At 44.4% G+C, this 24,208-nt stretch overlaps 1 protein-coding gene across 7 annotated transcripts in view; it reads right to left on the bottom strand.

Moving 5' to 3' along the window:
- The window catches only part of fam53b (family with sequence similarity 53 member B), a 159,642-nt gene that overhangs the window by 106,316 nt on the left and 29,118 nt on the right, over nucleotides 1-24,208 (bottom strand). For 4 of the 7 annotated variants that reach the window (XM_072479256.1, XM_072479257.1, XM_072479255.1 and 1 more), the window contains exon 2: nucleotides 7,067-7,279. In XM_072479256.1, the coding sequence (XP_072335357.1) occupies nucleotides 7,067-7,144 (78 nt within the window). In that variant the 5' untranslated portion in view covers nucleotides 7,145-7,279. Of the gene's footprint in view, nucleotides 1-78; nucleotides 134-5,334; nucleotides 5,532-7,066; nucleotides 7,280-24,208 lie in introns of those variants that run through there. The other 3 variants (XM_072479260.1, XM_072479261.1, XM_072479259.1) reach the window with 3 other exon arrangements.

The raw sequence follows: 24,208 nt of genomic DNA, 5'->3' as shown, positions 1-24,208 counted from the left end.
ACAATTTTTAAAATGCAATTAAGCCAGAATTTCTAATAAAATCAGTCAAAAAGTTTTAAATGTAGAAAATGCACTTACTGATAGCTGACTAAAAAAATGCATTTAAAAAAGTTACAATTATGTCATGAACTCAACCAATCACAACTGAGGGGAAATGACAGGTAATTGACAAAATTACTGATGTAACTTGACATTTTACAGCTAGTAAAATTACCCAATCACAATAAAAGAATTGCATCATGTGACCACATGACATTATGACACCACTAGCTGACTTGATTTTGAATATCACCAATGTAAGAACTTTTAAATAAGCAACTTTTTTTTTTGCATGGAGTATGAAGCCACAAACATTAAATCTTTCAAAAGATAAGTCTTTCTTTATTTGGTACATCTGTAATATTCTGTTTAGAACATGTGTTTTGTTTTCAATAATAAATGTTTTGTCACTTTTTAGTACAGTTTTGATGCTTAGGTCCCATAAGCTGAATCTTTTCCAGTGTTCGTCATCCAAAGCGGTGCTTGGCCAAGAAGTTACTCTACTTAATCACCAAGCTATTAGAATTAACATATATTTGTGCTACATTACCAAATTATCTTTAAAATGGCAAATATTGCAAGGGACAAGATCAAAACTATTTACAGGTTAAAATAACTGAAGAAATTGTAAATGAAGATTGCATTGTGAAGCATAATAATCAGTGTATGTTATATATGCATACAATATTATACCTGCATACAAAACGCAACAGGTCAATTATCCTTCACATGTCCATGTAATCGAGTTCAGGAATCTGTTACATAATATGCAATTTCTTGTAATGTTAGAGGGAATTTAACTTTCCTGTTGTGCGCTGCTAGAACCTACACTGACTCTGATTCAGTGCTTGTATTTCTGATTTATCTTGTTTGGTTGTTGCAGGAATTCATGAAGCACACTGATTGATATGCCTTAGGAATTGAAACCAGGTTTCTCTGTCCAAAGATCAGAAGACAAGGAACTGGAACAACTGATCCAAATCAGACCAGACTCTATGGCCTGGTTTTTCACCAAGCCAGGACAATTTGAGAGTCCTTTAAAAATTGCTGCCTCACAGCGCCAGGGCCCCGGGTTCAATTCCGGCCTTGGCTGACTGTCTGTGTGGAGTTTGCACATTCTCCCTGTGTCTGCGTAGGTTTTCTCCAAGTGCTCCGGCTTCCTCCCACAGTCCAAAGATGTGCAGGTTAGATGGATTGACCATGCCCCTTAGTGTCCAAAGATATGCACGTTAGGTGGAGTTACGGGGAGAGGGCAGGGGAGTGGGCCTAGGGAGGTGGTCTTTCGGAGGGTTTGTGCAGACTCAATGGGCTGAATGGCCTCCTTCTGCAGTGTAGGCATTTTATGGTAGCTTAAGACATTTAGCCATCTGTTTTTAAAATTTTAATAAGCTCCATTGTCAGGGAGGAATGGTTTGTTATGACAGCTGTGACAATTATGAATGCTTGGTTGAGTTTCAAAGGTCCAGAACCACCTATCTCAGCTGGGGGCTATATAGTCATTTTGAATTAATGTTTTAAGAAAGTATTAAAGGACTAGCTGTCTTTGATGATGTTAACAAAATAGATGTTTGTTTATACAACAGACTGACCACTTGAGGGGATTACATTTTTTTGTATGGCTTTTTTTGAAGGAGTTTTTTTTCTTTATGATGTATTTGAATGGAACTAGATTATTATGTTTTTTTCTTGTGATGCCCATTTCAAAGACATCCTGATGTCTCCCAGAGTTAATATTGGGTGAGTGGCTATGGAGTGATCATGGAGGTATGAGGGGGAATGGAAGTACAAGAGCCGATGTCCCAGTAATGGAGACAGGTGTTTTTGCCTCATGGTCTAGCCATCCATCCAACTCCATTGCCACCCAGTGACAGGTCTGACTCCATCTCGTCCCAGTCTTCCTAACATGAAAATATGTCAGGCATCAAAACAGAAATTTTTTTGTTAAAAAAGGAGATGGGTGTGCTGGTTTGGGAAGTTCCCTGACTCAGCTTTCTAGCTCCCTCCATGAATATCCAGCCCTATGTCTTCCTCTTAATCCTGTATTTTTCAGTATAAGCTCCCCCCTCCCCTCGACCGATCCCCATTAACTGACCATTGTATTTTATTTAACAGCTAAATCCTGCATTTTAACTCTGTCATTAAAGTACAAAACACTCAAGTAATTGTTTAAATTTAATCAACACATGCTGTAAAGCAACATGGCCACCAGTTCCATTCCTTCCAGCAAGTGCTGTATTGCACTGATAAATCAAATAGATACGTGCTCAGGTTGAATACTGGGCAAAGGGATGTCAAAGACCGGTGTTAAGTATTTCTCTGTTAATATCACCAAGTGTAACTTTTAGGTATTTTAACCCAAAGTAAAATTAGTCACGAGTGAAACCATTTAATCCAATCAGCTTGCTTTGTCAACAAGGCCCAGATTCTGTTTCAGAGACTGGAGAAAGCTTTGCTCTTCAATATCCAGGCATAACAAACTCGCAAAGCCGAAGTGCTAATTGGAAACTAGGACACAAGCGGCTAACAATTTAATGAATGGAAAATCATGAGCAACTTGTGCCCAAATTTGTGATAAATGTTTCCACCTTGCCACGTTTCTGTGCCAAGGCACTGAAGAGGAAAATCTGCCCTTGTTGTGACCGTTGAATAGATTTTCCGTGATGTGCATGAATGCAACAGAAATGTTGCACTTGTCTGACTAAAGCATGGCCAATCTAGTCAAATCTTCTGGAACTGCTAAGCAGAGTTATTCATTGATTTTGAGTTCCAATCATTCAATCCACCCAGTCTCTGTGCGCTCACAAACCTAGAGGTTGGATATCTGGCTATGCTGCAGCTATTTAAAGTGCCACATTTAAAGAGAAGGTACTTCTGTGTGGCAAAAAGAATTTCAGAGTGTTTGGAGCATCTGAGCAGAAAACAAATCAGTTCATTTCACCACCCTTTATATGGTCCACAATCAAAACGTGAACTTATCAAACTAATGTCGCTACAAATGCCGTCTGACCTGCTGGGTTTTCCCAGTATTTGTACTTTTTTCTCCCCCCACATTTCCAGCATCAATAATTTTTTGCATCAAAAGGATGTTCAGATTGACAATACAGCAGTTTAAATGTTCACAAAGGAAGAGAGAGAAAAGGAAACTTGCCCTTTTTGACACTCCACAGTATCCTTGCGTATGTTACTTCAAAGTTAACATGGAATTCAATAGTATTCTTCTCCTTCTTGAACTCCCTGCCTGAAGACAGGTCCAACCCACAGTGCTGCAACCTCCACCACAGATACGGTAAGGAGGCAGGTCCCAAATCCATCCCAGCCAGAAAATGGATCGAATCCCAAACTGTTAGCACCAATCTGATCCACACTGGTCGCCCAGCCAACTGGACAAACTAGTCCCCCGAGGAGTCTGAGTTGCTGTGATAACACACACCTTCCAGTCTGGAGCTATGGACAAGTTCCAATTTATTTCCATAACATGGCTGACCAGGAATCTCTCCTACTAACTGGCATTGGGAAATGTTAGAAGGATTCACAAGTTGGCACTCAACTTGTTTGGCCATGTTATGAACACTACTTCCTTGGCCATCAAGTCCTCAAGTGGGACTTGAAGTTGGAGATTGTGGTTAAGTGGCAGGGATGCTACCCACTTCGTCAAAGACTTGCTCAATAATATTATGATCACTATTTCCAGTCGATCTTTTACTATGCACAAGCGAGTGGTGCAGAATGGCTGGCAGAAAAATGGCTAGAGCACATAAATGCTTTATCCAAAGGGAGTTGGTAAAATTGGGAGCAAAAAACAATGTCGTGAATTTTCCTTTTGCATCAACTGGTCACATGCCTATTGTGCAGCAAACCAATCCTCTGCATTATTGGCACACAACAAAAAGATACAGTTGGATCGTTTTCAACGCAATTAGCATAGGACAACACAGCAAACACAGTCAACACCAGACAAAGAAGATACAAAAAGCAAGAATGGAAGACCAAATTCTGAAAGGCAAAGCCCAACGGAATGGCTGGTTAAACGTTAAGCTCTACAGGTATATCTTACTTCATACTCCACCCTACAGAGCTCATAATTAGCTGCATAAGCAGTAAACCTGGTTTGACGAGCACTGCGTCCGCCTGGCGACTGGAGAACCCCACCCGAGGTCAATGAAGTTCTCCGTTCTACGTGGCTCGCCCGTGGCGTTCTTGCGGCAGGCGGGACAGGAGAATCCAGCTCATCATATCAACAACGTCTCTTCATGAAAGGGAATCAGAAGCAAGGACCTACTGAAACAAAATGACTAGTCGAAGGGCTCACATTAGTAGACCAGACAATAATAAAGTTGCTCTTCAATATGCAACACCACAAGCACCTTTTATGTTTAGCAAGATTCACACTGATAGTTCAGCATCTATCTTTACTTTGTGCTCTGGATTATCAGCTTCTCTTCTATTCAGTTTGGCAGATGAAAAAGAAAATGTAATCAACATTTCCACTGCTAAGATGATACCACCATCAAGGAAAGTAACTCACATGAAGCCCGGCTAAATTTTAATGGACCAATGGAAAATAATGAATGTTTCACAATTTATAGACAGGAAGTATGAATAAGCCTGGCACTGTAAACTCCCATAACATCTTTAGTGCTGTCATACATTGTATTCCAGATAAACTTTTTACACTGCTCCCCTGCTAGACTGAACCTTCGCCACTCACGGCACAGATATAATTTAACGATGTTCAAATTAATAGTAAATATTGACCTCATTAGCACCTGCAACAGATTTATCTGCATTAATCCACTGAAAGGGAGATTGAGAATGACATTGTAAAGTTGGTCAAAGTGCCCTAACAGATTGCACCAAGAACATCGCCTGTTGCAGAAAATAAATTATTTAAACTACACACATCCCGATGCAAACTCGTGTTTCCAACAAACTTAGTATCATTTTCTTTCTCATCTTTTAAATCTTCTCCATCTATGCCCCATGACTGCTGGAAAATGCCATTTTGCAAGCCATTTAAAGAAGTACATCCTCCTGCCCCTCGATTAACATTGAACCGGAGTAAATGATGAGCTGGATTCTCCCATCCCGCCTGCCGCAAGAACGCCACGGGCGAGCCATGTAGAATGGAGAACGTCATTGACCTCAGGTGGGGTTCTCCAGTCGCCGGCGGACGCAGTCGGAGAATCCCGCCCAATATTTGATGATTAAAGTGTGGCTTTGTGCTCGTCAAACCAGGTTTACTGCTTATGCAGCTAATTATGAGCTCTGTAGGGTGGAGTATGAAGAAAGATATACCTGTAGAGCTTAACGTTTAACCAGCCATTCCGTTGGGCTTTGCCTTTCAGAATTTGGTCTTCCATTCTTGCTTTTGAATTCTGCCAGACTGTTGTATCTTCTTTGTCTGGTGTTGACTGTATTTGCTGTGTTGTCCTATTCTGGAAATGAATGAAAACAACCCCCGGCTCGTCTTTGTTTGTCTTCGAGATTTAATTCTTAGAGACCATAAATAAAGTGGAAGCATTAACATTCAGCATTATCTTTTCATAACCCTTATAGGATAAAGATTAACTTGGTTTATCTATACAGCAATAACACAAGAGCAACACAGCTTAGAATGCAAAGTAGAATGCACACAGGGCTAAGTAGGGCAATGGCACAGATTCACCATTTGGAGAATGGATAAATAGTGCCATTTTGTGGGGAAATAGATTTGTTGGCCAACTCACATAAATATTAGCGGCAATCCTGTCAACATTAAATATTTGCTGCAGATGGAATTTCAGCACTGAACAACATTTTTACCATGGATACAAGCTCAATGTTGAAATAGATTCCCCAAGAAAGCCTACATCAAATGTCCTTTGTGAGGCTTTCCTTAAACATTGGTAGTGTTCCGTAATGCACTGCCAGTTACAAATATGAGAGATTTAATTTAAACAAGCTTTTTGAATTTATTGGGCAGGATTCTCCGACCCCCCCACCGGGTTGGAGAATTGCCAGGGGGCAGCGTGAATCCCGCCCCGCCGCTCCGACGCCTCTGCCGAATTTTCCGGCGCCTGTTTTTTGGCGGCGGCGGGGATCACGTCGCGCCGGTCGGGGCCGTTAGCAGTGGCCCCCCGGCAATTCTCCGGGCCCCGATGGGCCAAGTGGCCGCCCGTTTGTGGCCGGTCACGCTGGCATGGATTAGACAAGGTCCATACCGGCGGGACCTGGCTCTGAAGGCGGCCTGCGGAGTCCTCGGGGGAGGTCCGGGGGAATCCGGCCCCGGGGGAGGGGGGAGGGGGCATGGTGGCCTGGTCCACGATCGGAGCCCACCGATCTGCATGCGGGCCTGTGCCGTGGGGGCACTCTTTCCCTCCGCGCCAGCCTCTGTAAAGCCCCGCGATGGCCCGTGCAGAGAAGAAACCCCCTGGGCATGTGCAGGGATGACGCCAGCGGTACTGCACATGTGCCAGAACACGCTGGCGCTGCTGCGCATGCACCAACTCGCGCTGGCCGGTGGAGGCTCTTCGGCGCCGGTTGGCACGGCGCCAACTAGTCCAGCGCCAGCCTAGCCCCCGGAAATGCGGAGGATTCCGCACCTTCCAGGCAGCCCGACGCCGGAGTGGTTCGCGCCACTCTTTGCCGCCGGTACGGCCCGCCCGCCGGTTGGGGGAGAATCTCGGCCATTATTTCAGAAGCTGTCCCAAGTATCAGAGTAGCAGCTGTGATTAATCCATGGCTGCAGTTCTGATTTTTGAAATAACAGGATGCTTTAAATATCAATGCTGAATTAGGTAAAAACTGAAGCAGTCCCAATGAGATCAAACTAAACTGCGTGGAGAAAACCAGCTTGAAATGTACACATTAGTAGTTGCACCACGTAAGAAAAAGGCCCAGAAATACAACACGAGGATTACTAAAGAACACAAGTAATATTGCACGATATAATCTATGCATCTTCTGAAACTATCTATATTGGATGCTCAAAGTCAATGTTATCTTTTCAGAACATAATCCACACATTAGACTTAATTAATAAGCTTACCAATTCAGAGCTGAAGGTGTTGCACATAGCATAATCCAAGCCCTTGTTTTCCAGACCTTTGGTTAAAAGGGTCACCATGGTAATAACATAGTCACCTCTCTGGATCCATTACACTGTGGGCAGTAGTCAGTACGTATCATTTTAAACCACATCTTCCATTTCAGGTCAGCACGAGAGCGAGTTGTGAGTATACGACTGCAATGTTCTTCATAACTGTCCAATAAAACAAACGAGGGAGAGGGGAAAAAAAGGGTGCCGGTGAGTTGTGTGTAGTATAAATCAAAAACTAAAATTAAATACCTGCTGAATATTTATTTCCTCCACCGTGACCCCCCTCTGCACTCCACCACCCCCCCCCCCCCCCCCCCGCCGCCCTCCCCCAATCACCTCTGCCACCTCCCTCAGTCCATCATACATCATTGTTCCAGGCAAGATTTGTTTAGTGACTTGTCTCCAGATCTCTGAAAACTCTGCTCTCTAGACGCCTGCAACTCATTAATAAATAAAGAGCTCAGAGTGACACTCCCATGAAATTTCATTCCTGTCTGGGGAGGTGACTGGCTTCTACTATGTCCCCTTAGTGCCGTGACGGAGTCAGTGAATCAACATGTGGGAATCACAAGTATAAGCCAGATCCTACACTCAAGTGCCACAGCATTATACATTACTTCTATGTTGTGTCTTTCAATGCTTGCAGGGAATAAAGGCGGAGGCCTGTTGCTAAACACAATTGATGGGAAATATTTTCATAAAAATACTGCAACACATTTCTGTATTTGATTTCATTACAAAGTTTCTTTGTATCTGAGTGGAAGGGTAAAGGTCCCAAGGTATTTCATTGTTACATCCAAATTCTCTCCAAATAAACTAGGACTTGAGTTTTACTTGTACCCATCTTGTTTAATTCAGGTAACACAGGTTATATTGATTTAATATCTGGGGACAGCAGATGTTAATACTTCACTTATCCAAGATGTTTGATGATCTGTGTGCAGATATTCTTCCTACAATGAGATTTCTATATTTTTTCAACTTAATTTGAACCCTGTTCTGAGCTAACATGCTATCCTCCATTGTTAAATGAAGGGCGGGATTGTCCGCCGCTCCCACCCAGCGACCAGAAATTCCCGCCAGAGGTCAATGGACCATTACATGGTCCGCTTCCCACCCATGGCGATCTTGCGGCAGGTGGGGCGAAGAATCCAGCCCACAGTCAATAAATTCAGATGATGAAGTGGTGAAATTGCCAAGTACTGTGAACTACCTTCTTAAACCATTTTACTTTGGGCACGATTTAACGGAAAAGTTTCTAAATATAATTTGTGGTGAGTTTTTCTGGGAGTTCCTCAGCGCTATATTTGGGCCCTTGGGAATTTTTCACTGGTTTCACTCACACTTAGAATTTTTTCAGCATTCGGGAGCTGTGCTCGGAGATCAGGCCAGCATTTTGAAAGGGTGCCCCGATCTCCAAGTGAGCTTGTGGGTCCCCCCACACCCCCACCCAAGGACAATTTCATCCCTCACACATACCCCACTATGGAGTCCTGCCCCCCCCCTCTTCAGGCCCCCACACCCTCTTCAAACTACCCCCTCCCTCAACCTCCCAGAGGCTCTCACTGCCAGCAAAGGTGCTAGTCTGGCAGCGCTGCCCTCTTTCCAGGGGGAGGGCCAGGGGGCTACCCTACGCTATCGTGGCTGCCCAGGGGCTCCAATGGCCTGGAAGACTCCCCAGATGCCATTCTGCCTGGTCCACGTTTATATGGACGAGTACTGAATAGTGCCCGGCTACCAAAACCCTGGGAAAGCCGGTCGATCACTGGAGGTCCAGGGTGAATAGGCCTTAAGTAGGTTTATGGCCTACTTACGCGAGTGGCTTGGTTCCGCCCATTGTGGGCGGGTTCCTAATCCTGACGCCTCGTGAGACTTGGATGGATCCCGTGAGTTTTTGCGGCTGTTGGGAAGACCGCAGGAGACTTCACCCGGGATCACTGGGGCGCAATGTGGCCAGTAGATTGCGCCCTTTGTCTCTTCCAACTTCCCCTCTAACAATAAAAGTGTGAAGATTTTAGTCACTAAGATTGAGATGGTACGATCAGCTGTCTCTGCCACATTCCCCCTTCCATTAGCCCACCTGGCCAAATTTCCTCTCAACTCTCCCCTTGCCCGAGCCGTGAATGAACATCTTTCTCCAGTTCCTCTCCTATCTCCTCAGTGCCTTCTGTGAGCTCTCCTTGTCTCACCACCTATTTGTTTCCCCAATCCTGTCCAAAACTGATCATCCACCTTCCCTCACTGGTCCACATGTTAACTTCTCTTGGAATATTATCGGTCTCTTTTAAACTTTAGGGTCACCTTATGTGGCTTAATATCATACTTTGTTTTAAAATGCTTCTGAGAGGCATCCGGGGACATTTTATTCTATTAAAGGCACAGCATAAATGTAAGTTATTGTGGTGGGATGACACATTTAGAACAGCCCACAGAGTAGAGAGTTGTCTGAGTTCCAATGATGAACCTCTGTCTGGCTAAACTTATAAGTTATTACACATCAAAACTCAGAACTGCTGAATAAAGATAGTTCACTCCCTCCTGGATTTTATCAAAATAATAGCTTGCTAAATTCCTAAAACTGAGGGTGTTACTTATTGCTTACACCACGTGCAGATAGCAAATCATTGTTTACACCAAGTAAATATGCGACATTCGGACTGAATTTCTAAAAATTCAGTTCGAAATTTGTCGGCGAGGTGATTTTCTGGCAGAATATGTTGACTGCGTCAAGTTTAAATCAATTCACATAACAGGATTACCTTCCCCATAAACCATGGCTCGACTGGGAAACTTGGACTCCATCCATCTATCATTGGATTGATCAGTTTTGTTTGAAAGTGGAGGTACACACACTTGTTTGCCAAGTGTTAACAGAATAATAGAAAAGCTTAAAATCTCAAAGTTTAAAAATTCTTTGGCATCATAGGAAAAGACCCAGCTTTCAAATGGATGTTGAATCAGCCTGTTTGTATATTCACGCATATTTGAAGAGTTTCCAAAGAAAGCATGATTCTTTAACCTCCACTGGGATTTTCTAGGCTTTGCTAGAATAAGATTTGAATTTTCACTCATTAAATAGCAAGATTCTTCTCTGCAATATCCACATTAGGTGGATTCACGATAGGCTCAACAGATAATAAGAATAATCTTCTTTGTAGGCTTACATTAACACTGCAATGAAGTTACTGTGAAAATCCCCGAGTCACCACATTCCAGCGCCTTATCGGGTACACAGAGGGAAAATTCAGAATGTCCAAATTACCTAACAGTACGTCTTTCGGGACTTGGGGGCGGGGGGGGGGGGGGGGGGGGGGGGAGAGAACCGGAACCGGAGTGCGCGGAGGAAACCCACGCAGGCACAGGGAGAAGGTGCAGACTCCGCACAGACAGTGACCCAAGCCGGGAATCAAACCTGGGACCCTGGCACTGAGAAGTAACAGTGGTAACCACTGTGCTACAGTGCTGCCCAACTGAAGGATCTGTACACACAGATCAAAGTGGAGCAGAAATAAATTTTGACTGAGGAGCAAGACTGTTGAAGCACAACCCTGGAGGAGTGCAGCTCCAACAACCCTCCAGAAGTTCAAAACCATCCAGGACAAAGAAGCCCACTTGACTAGCACCCTTTCCACAAGCATTCACTCCCTCTACCACCAACGCACAGTAGCAGCAGTGTGTACCATCTTCAAGATGCACTGCAGGAGGGCAGCACAGTAGCACAGTGGTTAGCACTGTTGCTTCACAGCACCAGGGACCCGGGTTCAATTCCCGGCTTGATTCAGTCTCTGTGCGGAGTCTGCACGTTCTCCCCTTGTCTGCGTGGGTTTCCTCCGGAGCTCCGGTTTCCTCCCACAAGTCCTGAAAGACATGCTTGTTTGGTGAATTGGACATTCTGAATTCTCCCTTAGTGTACCCGAACAGGTGCCGTAGTGTGGCAACGAGGGGAATTTCACAGTAACTTCATTGCAGTGTTAATGTAAGCCTACTTGTGACACTAATAAAGATTATTTTAAAAACTCACTGAGGCTCCTTTGGCAGCACCTTCCAAACTCATGGCCACTACCATCTAGAAGTACAGGGGAAACAGATACCTTGAAACACCACCGCTTGGAAGTTCCCCTCCAAGTTGCTGGGTCAAAATCCTGGAACTCCCTCCAAACAGCAATATGGATGTACCTACAGCACATGGACCGCATGATTCAAGAAGGCAGCTCAACACCACCTTCTCGAGGGCAACTAGGGACGGCAACAGATGCTGGCCTAGCCAGCGAAGCCCTCATCCTGTAAAAAATGAATTTATTTATTTTTTTAAATTCCTTTTGCAACTGTATTCGTGTTGGAAGCCTCCAATGAGTTAGGAGAGGGTTAAGACAATAGCAGCAAGGGATAATACTCCTGCACTGATGTATGAAGCTATGGCAGTATACCAAATGGGCAAACAACAAAGATTAACAGGAGGCAAAACGCTACAAGAAGTGCAGACAAAGACAGTATGATTAGCTCATGAATGATGCCAGCCAAATTAATGAAACATTCTGCAGTTAGTGCAGACAAAGAACCTCAGAAAAAGATGAAATGGGAAGCAACAGGTGCAGTGGGAGGGCTACATTCAAAAAGCGGTCACGAGACCTGCACTGGTGGCAGGGTGAAGGTCTCATTTCAACAGAACGTCATTCAGTTTCTGCTTGCACAGAGGCATTGGGGATCACTTCACACTATAGGTTGGTGACCTGTAACTAGTGGGGTTTTCAGTGCTGGGACTGCAACTATTTACAATATGTATTAATGACTTGGAGGAAGGAAGTGGATGTTCTGTAGCCAGAATTGCAGATGACACAATAATAATCTTTATTGTCACAAGTAGACTTACATTAACACTGCAATGAAGTTACTGCGAAAAGCCCCTAGTCCCCACATTCCAGCACCTGTTCGGGTACACAGAGGGAGAATTCAGAATGCCCAAATTACCTATGTGGAAAGGCAAGTTGCGAGAGGTATTCAAACAGTTTGCAAAGAGATAATGATAGGTTAAGTAAGTGAACAAAATGTTGGCAAATGGAGTATAACGTGGGAAAATGTGAAGTTGTTAATTTTGGAAGGGAGAACAGAAGAACAGATTATTATTTAAATGGAGAAAAATTGCAGAAAGCTGCAACACAAAGGGACTTGAGCGTTCTTGCGCACGAAACACAGAAAGCTAGCACACAGGTGCAGCAAGTAATCAGGAAGGCTAATGGAATGTTGGATCTTATTTCAAGGGGGTTGGAGTATACGAGTAGGGAAGCCTTGCTGCATCTGTACAAGGTACTGATGAGAGAACATCTGGAATACTGTGAGCAGTTTTGGTCCCCTATTTAAGGAAAGATATAATTTCATTTGAGGCGTTTCAGAGAAAGTTCACTAAGATTGTCTTATGAGCAATGGAGGGATTGTCTTATGAGCAATGGTTAAACAGGTTGTGTCTCTACTCATTGGAATTTAGAAGAATGGGAGGTGAACTCATTGAAACATTTAGAAATGTTATGGCGCTTGACAGGGTAAATGCTGAGAGGATATTTTCCCTCATGGGAGAGCCTCGGACCAGAGGGCATATTCTCAGGCTAAAGGGGTGCCCATTTAAGATTGAGGTGAGGGTTGGAGTCTTTGGAACTCCTTACCACAGAGAGCTGTGGGGGTAGAATCCTCGTGTAGATTTAAGGCTGAGATAAATAGAATCTTGATCAGTAAGGGAATCAGGGATTACGGGAAAAGGGCAGGAAGTGGACATGAGGAATGTTGGATCCTATTGAATGATAGAGCAGGCTCGAGGGGCCAATTTTAATGGAATTTGGGCATTCTGGCAAGTGTTTCTAGGTAATCGTGACTATACAATCCAACCAACAATCCCCGATGGAATGGATTTTCTTTTCCAAAAATAAATATAGATGGAAATACTCCTATTGAAGCGTTGACATGCCTTTTTCTCTTTGTGCCTTCCCAGCTATGGTTAACTACGTTTTTGAAATAAGCTTCAGATCCACACTCATACGGGGATCACTCTCACAGTCATCTACATGGAGTAAGCCCCCAAGCAACAATGAAGAACTTGTCAAGTTTAGAACACGAGAAGAAATCACATGTTCCCTGTTTGTTCTTATGTCTTCTCTCATTAGACCAAAAGAAAAACACAATTTGATCTCAGTCTAAATGCTTGCTATTTTTATGAAAAGGAGGCGGTGCTGTCATAATGCCCGTAATAAACACTTATCAGCATTTCAGTGTTTGGCGGTTATTACAGTACTCAGAATTTTATCCTCACTGGTCCAGAGATTGCAATCAAAGTTGGTATGGCTACTAAAAATCAGTGATTAAACCAGTCATTCAGGTCTGCAAGTTGGATTTCAGAATTTACTCAATTCAATCCTGGCAAGGCAGACTTTGATAAAGAGCAAAAATGTGAAACAATTACTCTTTATCAACTGAGGCAGCTTTACTGGGGGGAAATAATGAATTCAAGCATATGGCCATGACCGTCTAAATTAATATTTTTAACATGTACTGCTTAGAAAGTTCTCTCTTAGATGTTGCTCACTGTGTATCCAGATATAGGTCTACATTAACCCAGAGGGGTTATTCAACTATGGGCTGGGATTCTCCGAGCCCGCAGCGGGTTGGAGAATCACTGTTGATGCCAAAAATTCCTGTCACGCCGCTCCGACGCAATTCTCTGGCGACCGGAGAATCTGCGCCAGTCATGCGCGCGCAATCGATCGACGCAGCGCCAGTCGGGAGCCATTGAAAGAGGCCCCGACGGTGATTCTCCGCAGTCAACCGGCCGAGTTCCACTGCTGTTGTTCACACACCCAGCGGGAGCTCAGACCCGCGGCTAGGGGCTACCGATCGGCGGGCGAGCGCGATCCGAGGAAAGACTACCTTCTTCCACGCGGGCTCGCTGTGTCGCTTCGCCATGTTGCGCAGCGCGAGTGTGGAAACGGCCACCTTGCGCATGCGCTGGCATGGAAACGACCACCACCACGTGTCATAATATACACCAGTATATCATGGTGCAGACACACACTGATGGACACACAGTGGGATCAATCAACACACACAACACCGCAGCCAATCACCAGTGAGAGCACACGCACTATAAAGACAGGGGGCATCAGAGTTCCCACTCATTCGAGTTGCGGCTAGCTTGGAGGACAGAGCTCACAGCCTGCAACACAGACATTCACCATGTGCTGAGTGCATCGACTGGTTAGGACAAGGCAAAGGTCTTTAGTTAAAGCTAGTATCGTATTAACCCACAGTCTAAGTATGTTTAAACAGTTAATGATTCTATAAAATAGTGTTGCACTACTTCAAGTGTTGGTGGCCTGTATGTGATCCAGAACACCCAACACATCACCACGCACCTGAGCGGACCCGCACCGACTGTGTAGGGCCGTGTATCAGTGCTGGAGCTGCGTGGAGCACTCCAGCACCGTGCTAGCCCCCTGTGGACCACTGAATCACTGGGCCAAGAGGCCCATTGACACTGGCGTGAAACACTCCGGTGTTTACGCCGGCACCAACACTTAGCCGGGATTGTGGAGAACCCCACCTTGATGTCTGCAGGAGTCAAAAGTAAAATGTAGGGGCAGCACGGTGGCGCAGTGGTTAGTGCTGCTGCCTCACGGCGCCGAGGTCCCAGGTTCGATCCCGGCCCTGGGTCACTGTCCATGTGGAGTTTGCACATTCTCTCCGTGTTTGCGTGGGTTTCGCCCCCACAACCCAAAGATGTGCAAGGTGGGTGGATTAGCCACGCTGAATTGCCCCTTAATGGGAAAAATGAATTGGGTACTTTAAATTTATTTTTAAAAAGTAAAGTGTAGCATACAGGCTTGTAAAAGGTAGAGGTAAAGTCACCATCGTCCCAGATGACCATAGGCTACTTTCCTCTTTGAGGGGGTAGAGCTGACTGGTGGTGATTTAACCTGAGGATCACCACACCTCAGGCGAGAGACAAGGTTGAGAAGGCGGGGCCTTCATGAATAACTTCAGTCGGTACGGGAATTGAACCCGCGCTGCTGGCCTTGCTCTGCATCACATGCCAACCGGCCCCCTGCAGCCTCCTGCCGCTAGAGGTCTCTCACACCAGCCGGCCTGTCTTTCCATTTGGTCATCTGTTGAGAAAGAGGTAAAGCTACAATATGTTAATCACTTCTGCCATTAACATTGGGATGGCACCCACATCCCCAGTTTTGGAGGGTCCTTGGCATTTTTGGACATCCCTGCGCTTTCCCCACCTCCCCATTAAAATGTCATTTTATTATGAATTTAGTGAGTAGAATCCATTTTCACTATTTAACACTCTCAAATCTTTGACTGTCTGCAAGATTCCCTTCATATTTTCTGCTCTAATGAATAGTCCTAGTTTTTTATATCTTGTCAAGATAATTTGACCACTTCAGCCCTAATATCATCCAAATAAATTTGCATTTTCTCTCTTCTAGAGCTTCAGTTTTCCAAGTGCAATGGGGTATTTAAAATTTCATGCATTACCCCGGCTTGCACATGTTCATAATCACCATCTTCTTTATGTATTCAGTGCCCTGATACAAAATTCAGAATCCAATTTGCCCTTTCTACGTGTATTTTCACCTATAATTGTGCTTATAGATCAGAGTACTTTGACCCTCTAAATCGCTCTCTTCTCTCTCCCTCCACAATATTGAAAATGCTACGGTTTAGATTAATTCTGTTATTTGTTGTTCCTTTTCCAAAAAATATTGCTCTTCACATTCATTTAAATTGAACTGTTTGCGCCACATATTTGCCCAATCCTCTAACTTGTGTATGCCCCCAAGTAATCATCCTCAATATTTCACACCCCCTAAATTTAGTTTGTAAACTTGGAATAATGTGTATCAAGATTATGTATAAACTGGAAAATTGCAATATAGGTTCCAGGAAAGGCCGTTGCTAGATCCTATTAATTCAAGAAATATCCATTTACCCTTACTCTCTGCTTTCTATCTTTCACCAATCCCTGTATCCATGCTACCAAGAAACATTTAATACCTTGGTCATTAATCTTGACAACAGCTCCCAAGGCAACTTGATTGAGCATAAAAAAGTTCCTGCGGGGTCTTGACAGGGTAGGTATGGTAAGATTGGTGAAAATTTCCTGGATTTCAGCAAAGACCAATGGTGGGCTTGAAAAGCAGTGTTGAAACTACCAACAGCATAGTGCTGGAAAAACCTCAAGGGGCAGGTCGCACTATGTAACGCTGGTGGGGCGGCCTCAGACTCGCCCACTCCACCAGCAGCTTAGTCCTTAGTAGATCAGGGTGCCATTTTCAAGATTGTCCCAGTGCAAAGAAGTTACGGGAAGGGGAGGTGGTATGCCAGGGAGCAGTGCCCATGTAGTGCCCAGTCATGACCCTCCTTCCCATACCATCTTCCCCCCATCCCGAGTAATGTTCTCACCCGAGCTCCCCTGGGAGGTCTGCTGACCTGGTGCACGCCTTGGGAGACAAGTCATGATTCACACTGTTTAGCCCTCATTCCGATTTTTCCGATTCACTGAACCCGTGTGACAAAAACGGGAGCAGGAAATCCGAGTTGATGTTTCCTCTTGTGGGAGAATCAAGAACTTGCGGGGGTCACGGTTTAAAAACGAGGAGCCATCCGTTTAGGTCAGAGAGTCAGAAAAAATGTTTCTTTCAGTGTGTCCGGAGTGTTGGAACACCTCAGAAGGTAGTGGAAGCAGAGTCTTTGAATATTTTAAGGCAGAGTTAGGCAGCTTCTTGATTAACAAGGGGGTGAAAGGCTATCAGGGGCAGGTAAAAATGTGGAGTTGAGGTTACAATCAGATCAGCCATGATTTTCGTGAATGGCGGAGCAGACTCGAGGGGCTGAGTGGCCTACTCCTAATTCATACTTTTGTATATTTTCTCTCATACACTGATTAGAAGTAGCTTCTTCGGGCAGATCGAAAATGATCTTTCCATCAGGATAAGGTTTGTACGACTTGCTGGCGATACCTGTAAGTATTAGAGAAGCCGTAAGCATAAGGAGTTATTTTCTCTTCTACAAAGACATATGTGCTGTGGTTTCTTGGCAAAAAGTATTGTCATGAGTCCCAATGAAGGCCCTTCAATCATAAACTACTCTCCAGATACGGATTTGCAGAGCTTCCAAGGTTTGAGATCCGATCATATTTTACCACTGACAGCAGCAGTCTGGACTAGCACATGTGGAAAAATTTGCCATCCAACTGCACCTAAGCACCTGGAACACAAGAGCTAGCACAGTATTTTTGAGCAAGGTGATCTGGGTTGAAGTACAGCCTGGAGTGAATGAATGCAAGTCTCCTCCGTCTAGAGAAGCACGATGCAAAATTGGTTTGGACATTTTCAACTAAAAGTCCCAGGAAGCAGACACAGTCAACAGCCCCAAACTGACCTCAACCAGCAATCTCAAATCAAGCAAGCCCATAAAACATCTGGTGTGGTGTACGGAAAATATCACACTGCCCCAAAAAGCACTGCCCCTCAGGGGCAGGGGGCTCAGGCACAATGTGAGCATAGAAACCAGCCACAGAGAGCTGGCCTGGTAGTGCTTAATTCTGGCACTGGCTGCATTCCAAGTGCTAGCAACCCTCATCTGGATGACTATAAAAATTAAACATTTTTTTGGATCACAGCTTAGACTATCCAGTAATCTCAGCTGGAGGAGGCCACAGTGGGAGAAGGGGAAAAAAAATAACTGCTGCTAAAATGTTATGAAAGCTATGTACTTGAAATGGTTTGCTTTTGATTTAGAGCACAAAGTATTTTGCTGACTTTGATTTCAAAGAAAATCTGGAAACCACTGGGAGATTTACTGTACAACTTTACTGGTTTGGATTAATTGTATCAGTATATCTATTTTGTTTCTGTTTATGAATGTATTGCTCTTTAAAATTGTTCACAGAGAGTATCAATATCCAGCTTCTGACATAAGCCAGAGATTAATGGTAAAATTGCTGTCAAGTTATATTTGTGGTCTAGGTTCATGCTGTAGTCCTGCAGTCAGCCCACATGTTGGGTATTTTGACCTCAGAACTTTCCACTGCTTGTGTGTTATGAAGAACAGCATTTACATCTCAGACCTCCAGTAGTCTTCTCAGTCTGCTTTCATTTAAGTTCCCCTTCAAGCCTCTCCATAATAATTATTTTAAAATATGGCGATCAAATGCTATCTTCATTTTTCCAAAAACTCTTTCATCTTCATCTTGACTTATGTTTTGGGGATGTGGCGATAAGTACAGCTTGTAGGAGCTTTTTCAAAAAAATAAATCAACAAAAATAATTGCACGAGTTTCCATTTGAGAAAAATCCCATGTTTGAAGTGAATACTTAAGATAGTGCAGATGAGGGGTTTCAGTCTACCTTGCTTTAAATTTAAAATAAATGTTATTTGGGGCAGTACATGTTGATTTGAATTACCAAGGCTGATAGTAGGAAGTTAGTTTAAATGAACAGATAAAATAAAATTATAGTTATCTGTGTCACAGAACTGTTAGGAAATGACAAGGGGGAGTCTGAAATGAAAAATGTTGAAAAACGCAGCAGGTCTGGTGGCATCTTGCAGAGGGGAAACCGAGTTTAACGCATGGGATTTTCCAGCCCTTCACATAGGCAGGATCTTCCGGCCGCACCAAAGTCGACCCCCACCATGGGTTACCCGGTGGCAGGACAGGCGAGCCATTGATTTCAGCGGGACAGGAAGATCCCGCCAGCGGCCAATGGCGAGTTGCCTCCACCATGGGTAAATCCACCTTGAGGTGGGGGTGGTGGTGGGGGGGGGGGGGGTTCTGGAAAATTTTGGTCAATGATTTGAGCCCAATATGATTCTTCTTCGGAATTGAAGAGAGGTAGAAATGTGATGGGAGTTATGCTGCTGAAAAGGGGGGGTGGGGGTCTGGTGGAGCAAAAGCGAAGGACGCAAGTAGGTTAGAGGGTGGGAGAGATTAAACAACAAAGGCGTCATGGAACAGAAGGCAAAGGGAGTGGTAATGATAGTATTAAAGGCACAAACAAATTGATCCAGAATAGACGTTAATAGAATAAAAGTGGATGAAGTCTGAAAGCACAAACACGAGAAGATCCAGATTGCCACTCGTGAAGAAAATAATTTAACATGGAGGAGAGAATTCATGGACTAAAGTGGCTGAACTCAATATTTAAGTGCCTAATCGGAAGAAGAAGTGCTGTTCCTCCACGGCTTGCGTTGGGATTTCACTGACTATTGTAACAGGCCAAGGGCAGAAATGTGAGCATGAGAGCAAGGTGGTGAGTTAAAATGGTGACTGGAAGATCAGGGTGATGCCCATGGACAGAGCAAACGTGTCCCAGCAGTCACCCAGTCTACGTTTGGTCTCCCCAATGTAGAGGAGACTTTGTGAGCAGCGAGCTCAGTGGACCAAATTGAAAGGAGTACAAGTAAATCGCTGCTTCACCCGAGAGGACAGAGTTGAACCACTTCCTTTTGAAATTCATTGGCAACACCATCATCAAATTCCCCCGCCATCAGCATCCTGGGGATTATCATTGACCAGAAATGTAACTGGAACTATCCATATAAATACTGTACCTAAAAAGGCAGGTCAAAGGCTGGATATTGTGGCATGCAACTCACTTCCAGACTCTCAAAGTCTGACGTGTACCTTGCAGGTGGTGGAAGAAGTACGATGGAGATTTATTCACTTGCCTGTCAGCTCCAACAACATTCAAAAAGCTCAACACGATCCAGAACAAAGCAGCTGCTTGATCAGCTCCCCATTCACCACTTTCAACATTCGCTCATGCCACCATTGGCGCTGTGTGGCAGCAGTTACATGCCATCTAGAAGATGTACTGCAGCAACTGACCTAGGCTTTTTCCACAGCATCTCCAGTCATGGATCTGCCCAGCAACACGAAGAAATCTGCCTAGTAACAGCAGTAACACTAATGTAACAAGGCATAATGGGATGTGATCTGACCGAGTAACAGGTGTCATGGGTCTGCCTAGCAACAGGTAGAAATTTGCCTGAGACAGCAGTAGCCAGCAATGAAAAGACATGATAGGATGCGATTTTAAAAGTAACAAGATGGAGATGTCTAGATAAATGAATATAGTTGTCAGCACCCTCAGAAGCAGAGAGGCAGTTTACACCTAACAGCTATGGAGGCAAGTTTACATCTAACAGCATGTGAGGCCAGTCCCCAATCTAACAGCCAGGAGATCAAACTAACATTTATGTCTTAGAGTCAAGGGCATGTAGAAATCTTTGTAACGGAAGTTTAGGTATCTTCACTGTGCTATGAAAATACTTTTCCCAGACTTGACTATCAGCCCTATATTGTGTGGTAACTATAATTTGGATTTGACTTGTAGATTTATTTAATTTGGATGTTGCTTGGGAAAGGGAAAGTCTTATGGAATTCAGGGATCATAGATATATTTTGCACCAATGGGTATGTTCTACATAAACTGTGTATGTGTTTAGTGATTCATATACTTAATTGTCTAGAGTATTGCAGTCCTGTTAGTGTGTATTTGTCTTTTCTTTAGTTTAATAAATAGTCTTTGATAATTGTTATGTGACAACTGGGCTGGTTATTCTCACTGAGATTTCACATGACTCCTCACACCACCATTCCAAAAATAAAACTATTGTCATGTGAGAGTACCTTTAAGAAATGGGTGTTTATCAGTGATGTCAGAGTGTGGAGCAGGGCTGACTGTCTGCTTTTACTTTCGCTTTAAGCTCTCTGCTACAGGGTACATTCTAGTTTTGTTTTGAAAGCTGGATAGCTGCAGTCACAGCAAGAAGGTGTATTGGTATCTCTCTCTGCAATCTAAAGACTGTCTCCAGACCCTTTGGTGATTTAAAAATGCCTGTTTCTGTAGAGAAGTTAAACCTGATGTCTTTCTGAAAAAAGTTTTTTTTGTCTTATGTATGTTGCAAGGAAAGATGAAGAGTTACTTATAGAGTACTGTATTCTTTGGGGATTTATTGGTGTTGATAGTTGTTAAGATGTTTACTGTGGGTTTATAAAGTGTTATCTGGTTTCAAAAATAAACATTGTTTTAATTTAAAAGCACTGTAGATCTCTGTTGCATCACATCTGCAGAGTAGGCCCGTGTGCTCCCCATAACCACAATCTATTAAAGGTTGTGGGTCAGGTGAACTCCATGATACACTTTGGGGTTCTCTCAACCCTGGCCCATAACATTATACATCCCACAAACCCATGTTTCAAGTTGGGATACCTTTCAAATTCTATCAGCGTGGTTTATGACACTCCCAAACCCATGACCTCTATCATCTAGATGGGTAGGGGCAACAGGAACATGGAGATACCACCATGTGAAAATTCCCCACTAAGCTGACTAGCCTGACTTGAAAATACTTCATTCCTTCATTGTCAATGGATCAAAATCCTGAAACAGACTTCCCAAGAGTGGGCATACCAACACAACACAAGTTGCAACAGTTTGAGAAGGCAATTCACCAGCATTTTCTCATAAACTATTCAGGATGGGCAATAAATGATGACTTGGCCCGCAACACCCCAACATAAAAGAAATTTTAATGTAATATTGAGCCTTTCCTGAAACTGTCCATGTTTTCTGATCCTACATCATTCAAGAGTCTGGCAATATCTCAAATGGGTCTATTCACCCGACAAGAGACATTCTGGCGAGTACATTTTTTTTCTTCTTCTCAAACTTCGATTAAAACAGGATATTCACGTGTCAGGTCAGAAGCAGCATCAGGATAATTCATCCTCGTCCCCAGATGTAATGGTACACTTTCAGAGACTTCATTAGTGAACAACAAAGGATTTATTTACAAGGAACTAGAAGAACAGCAGCATGTCTGCAGCTAGTTCTGGAATGCCTCAGCCTAAGAGAACTCCTTCCCGTCAATGATTCCCCATTCCAGAATGTTCACCCAGGCCAGGTGACCCTTACCTTGCAGTGTTGCTCCTAAAAGGACAATCACCACACTTTCCTCCATTTGGTTCCACCTAGTTGGAAATTGAAACAAGGGTCTGGATTTTCCGCACCTGATTGGTGCTGGCACGTTTGATGGCGTGACTGGTAAATATCACCAAATGCCCTCAGTGTGCTTCCCGGCAGCATTAATGAAGGAGGCGATCATCCCCTTCCCCCATTAATGGCGGATCATGTTTCACACCAAACTTCAGGGGTGTCATTATACTAAATTTGCATCACATTATAGAGGCCACACACCGGAATCATACCCCCCATCAAATTTAAATCCCAGGGACCAGTGCCAGGTAGAAGGGAGACAATGGAATCTTGGGGCTAAGGGGAACAATGGGTCTAGGGTCAAGTAGCACAGATTGAAGTTTGTAAGCAGGCACATGTGGGTGGGGAGGGTTGCATAGGGAGAGGGGGGGGGGGTTAAAGAAAATGGCCAGGCAAATGGAAGTCATAGGTGAGCACTTTATCGCAGACAACATAGTTTAGTTTGAGCTCAATTGACATGCTTGAAGTCAGGCTAGTCAAGTAATGAGTGGCAGAACCATTGGGTGATTGGGCAAGCTTGAAAATCCCCTTAAAAAAGGTGGCCACGGAGCACTGACCAAGGAGGGCTCTCCTAACCCTTTGCTCTATGTTCAAGTTCACATTGACAAGTGCTCCTCATGGTCCAAACAAAATGCAAGGTCTTGGTGTACAGGTCAGGACAATGCACCCACCTGAGATGAGAGCTCAGGATGCAGTTGTGTGGCCGAAGCTGTCATCATTCATGTGGTGTGGGACGGTGTTTTGGTCAATGATAATGCACACCAAATACTGGGCAGAACTCTGTGGCCTTGAGAGGCAGCCACAGCCAATGACTTGACAAAGACTTGGCCTCAGCACAGAAATGGTGACCATTACATCTCTCTTTGATACTGCAGTGAAGAGACCATCAACAAGATGGAGACTGGGGATCACATTGTCTGCCTCATTGCTTATAGAAGATGGAGAAAAATGCAACAGCGGCGCTTGGCTCACCAAAGGCAGGAGCAGAACGCTCAAGAGCAAGAACTGGCAGGGCCTTCTCCGCACAGAGGAAGAATCCCAGAGAGTTGTCACTCATAGGTGCCTCAGTAGACCCAGGGTTGACGCTTTTTGCTCCGTCAGATGATAGAGAACTAGTGTCGCAGAGATTGCACATATCCAGGTTGGTTACACCTGCCACCTATAGGATTAGGCGCCAGATGGACCTGAAGGGCATCCACTGCCTGTCGGGGAAAGTGGCAACAGCGCTTTTTATGCCAGTGACTCTTTCCAGGGCTCCACAGGTGACCTCTCCGGGATCTCGCAAGCCTCCACACACCAATGCATCCAGGAAGTCATGGATGCAATCTTCGCGAGCGCACATAACTTTGTGCATTTCGTCCAATTTCAGGCAAGCCAGGGAGCAAGAGCACGAGGATTTGCACAGATCCACAAGTGCAGGGTGCCATCAAGTGCATTCAAACACCACGCTATCACCTTGGTCTGAAGACAGAGGAGCTCCACCATCGGGTTTTGCAGTATGAGGAATGCAGCAGATATCCTTTCCCGATGTTCCCAAGCTTGACTTTGCAGAGCTCCAGTAACTGAGGCATGACAGAGTTCAGAGGCTCCTCATCTGACTTGGACACAGCAGATTCTTGGACTCCAGCAATCCTCTGGAGTACTAGCATCCTGGGATGTCTCTGTCTCCACTTGCTGTGGATCAAAGAATGCAATGTGCTCACCAGAAGTGACCCTGAGGCTACTCTAGAAGTGGGTCCCACCAAGGTTTGTCTCTGCACTGGTGGAGGGGGTGAGTGAGCGCTGTGATGGGTCAACAATGTCGGTGGATTATTCGTCTGTGCTGTTCTTAGGGCTGGAGTAGAGAGCCTGGCTCATGGGCCCCTTGGTTGCTTCCCTGGTGTGTCTGCGAAAGAATTGAGATCATTAGTGCATTGCAGGGGCCTGTGAAACAGGAAACATCACTCACAGTATGGTTGTCTGATGTATGTTGCAAAGCAGGATCCTCACTGAGTGCTGCAGACCTCACCATCAGCGCATGAGCAATTCACAACCTCAC

Source organism: Scyliorhinus torazame, chromosome 16 (genome assembly GCF_047496885.1).
Source record: "Scyliorhinus torazame isolate Kashiwa2021f chromosome 16, sScyTor2.1, whole genome shotgun sequence".
NCBI classification, from domain to species: Eukaryota; Metazoa; Chordata; class Chondrichthyes; order Carcharhiniformes; family Scyliorhinidae; genus Scyliorhinus; species Scyliorhinus torazame.
This window is presented reverse-complemented; position numbering and strand designations above follow the sequence as displayed.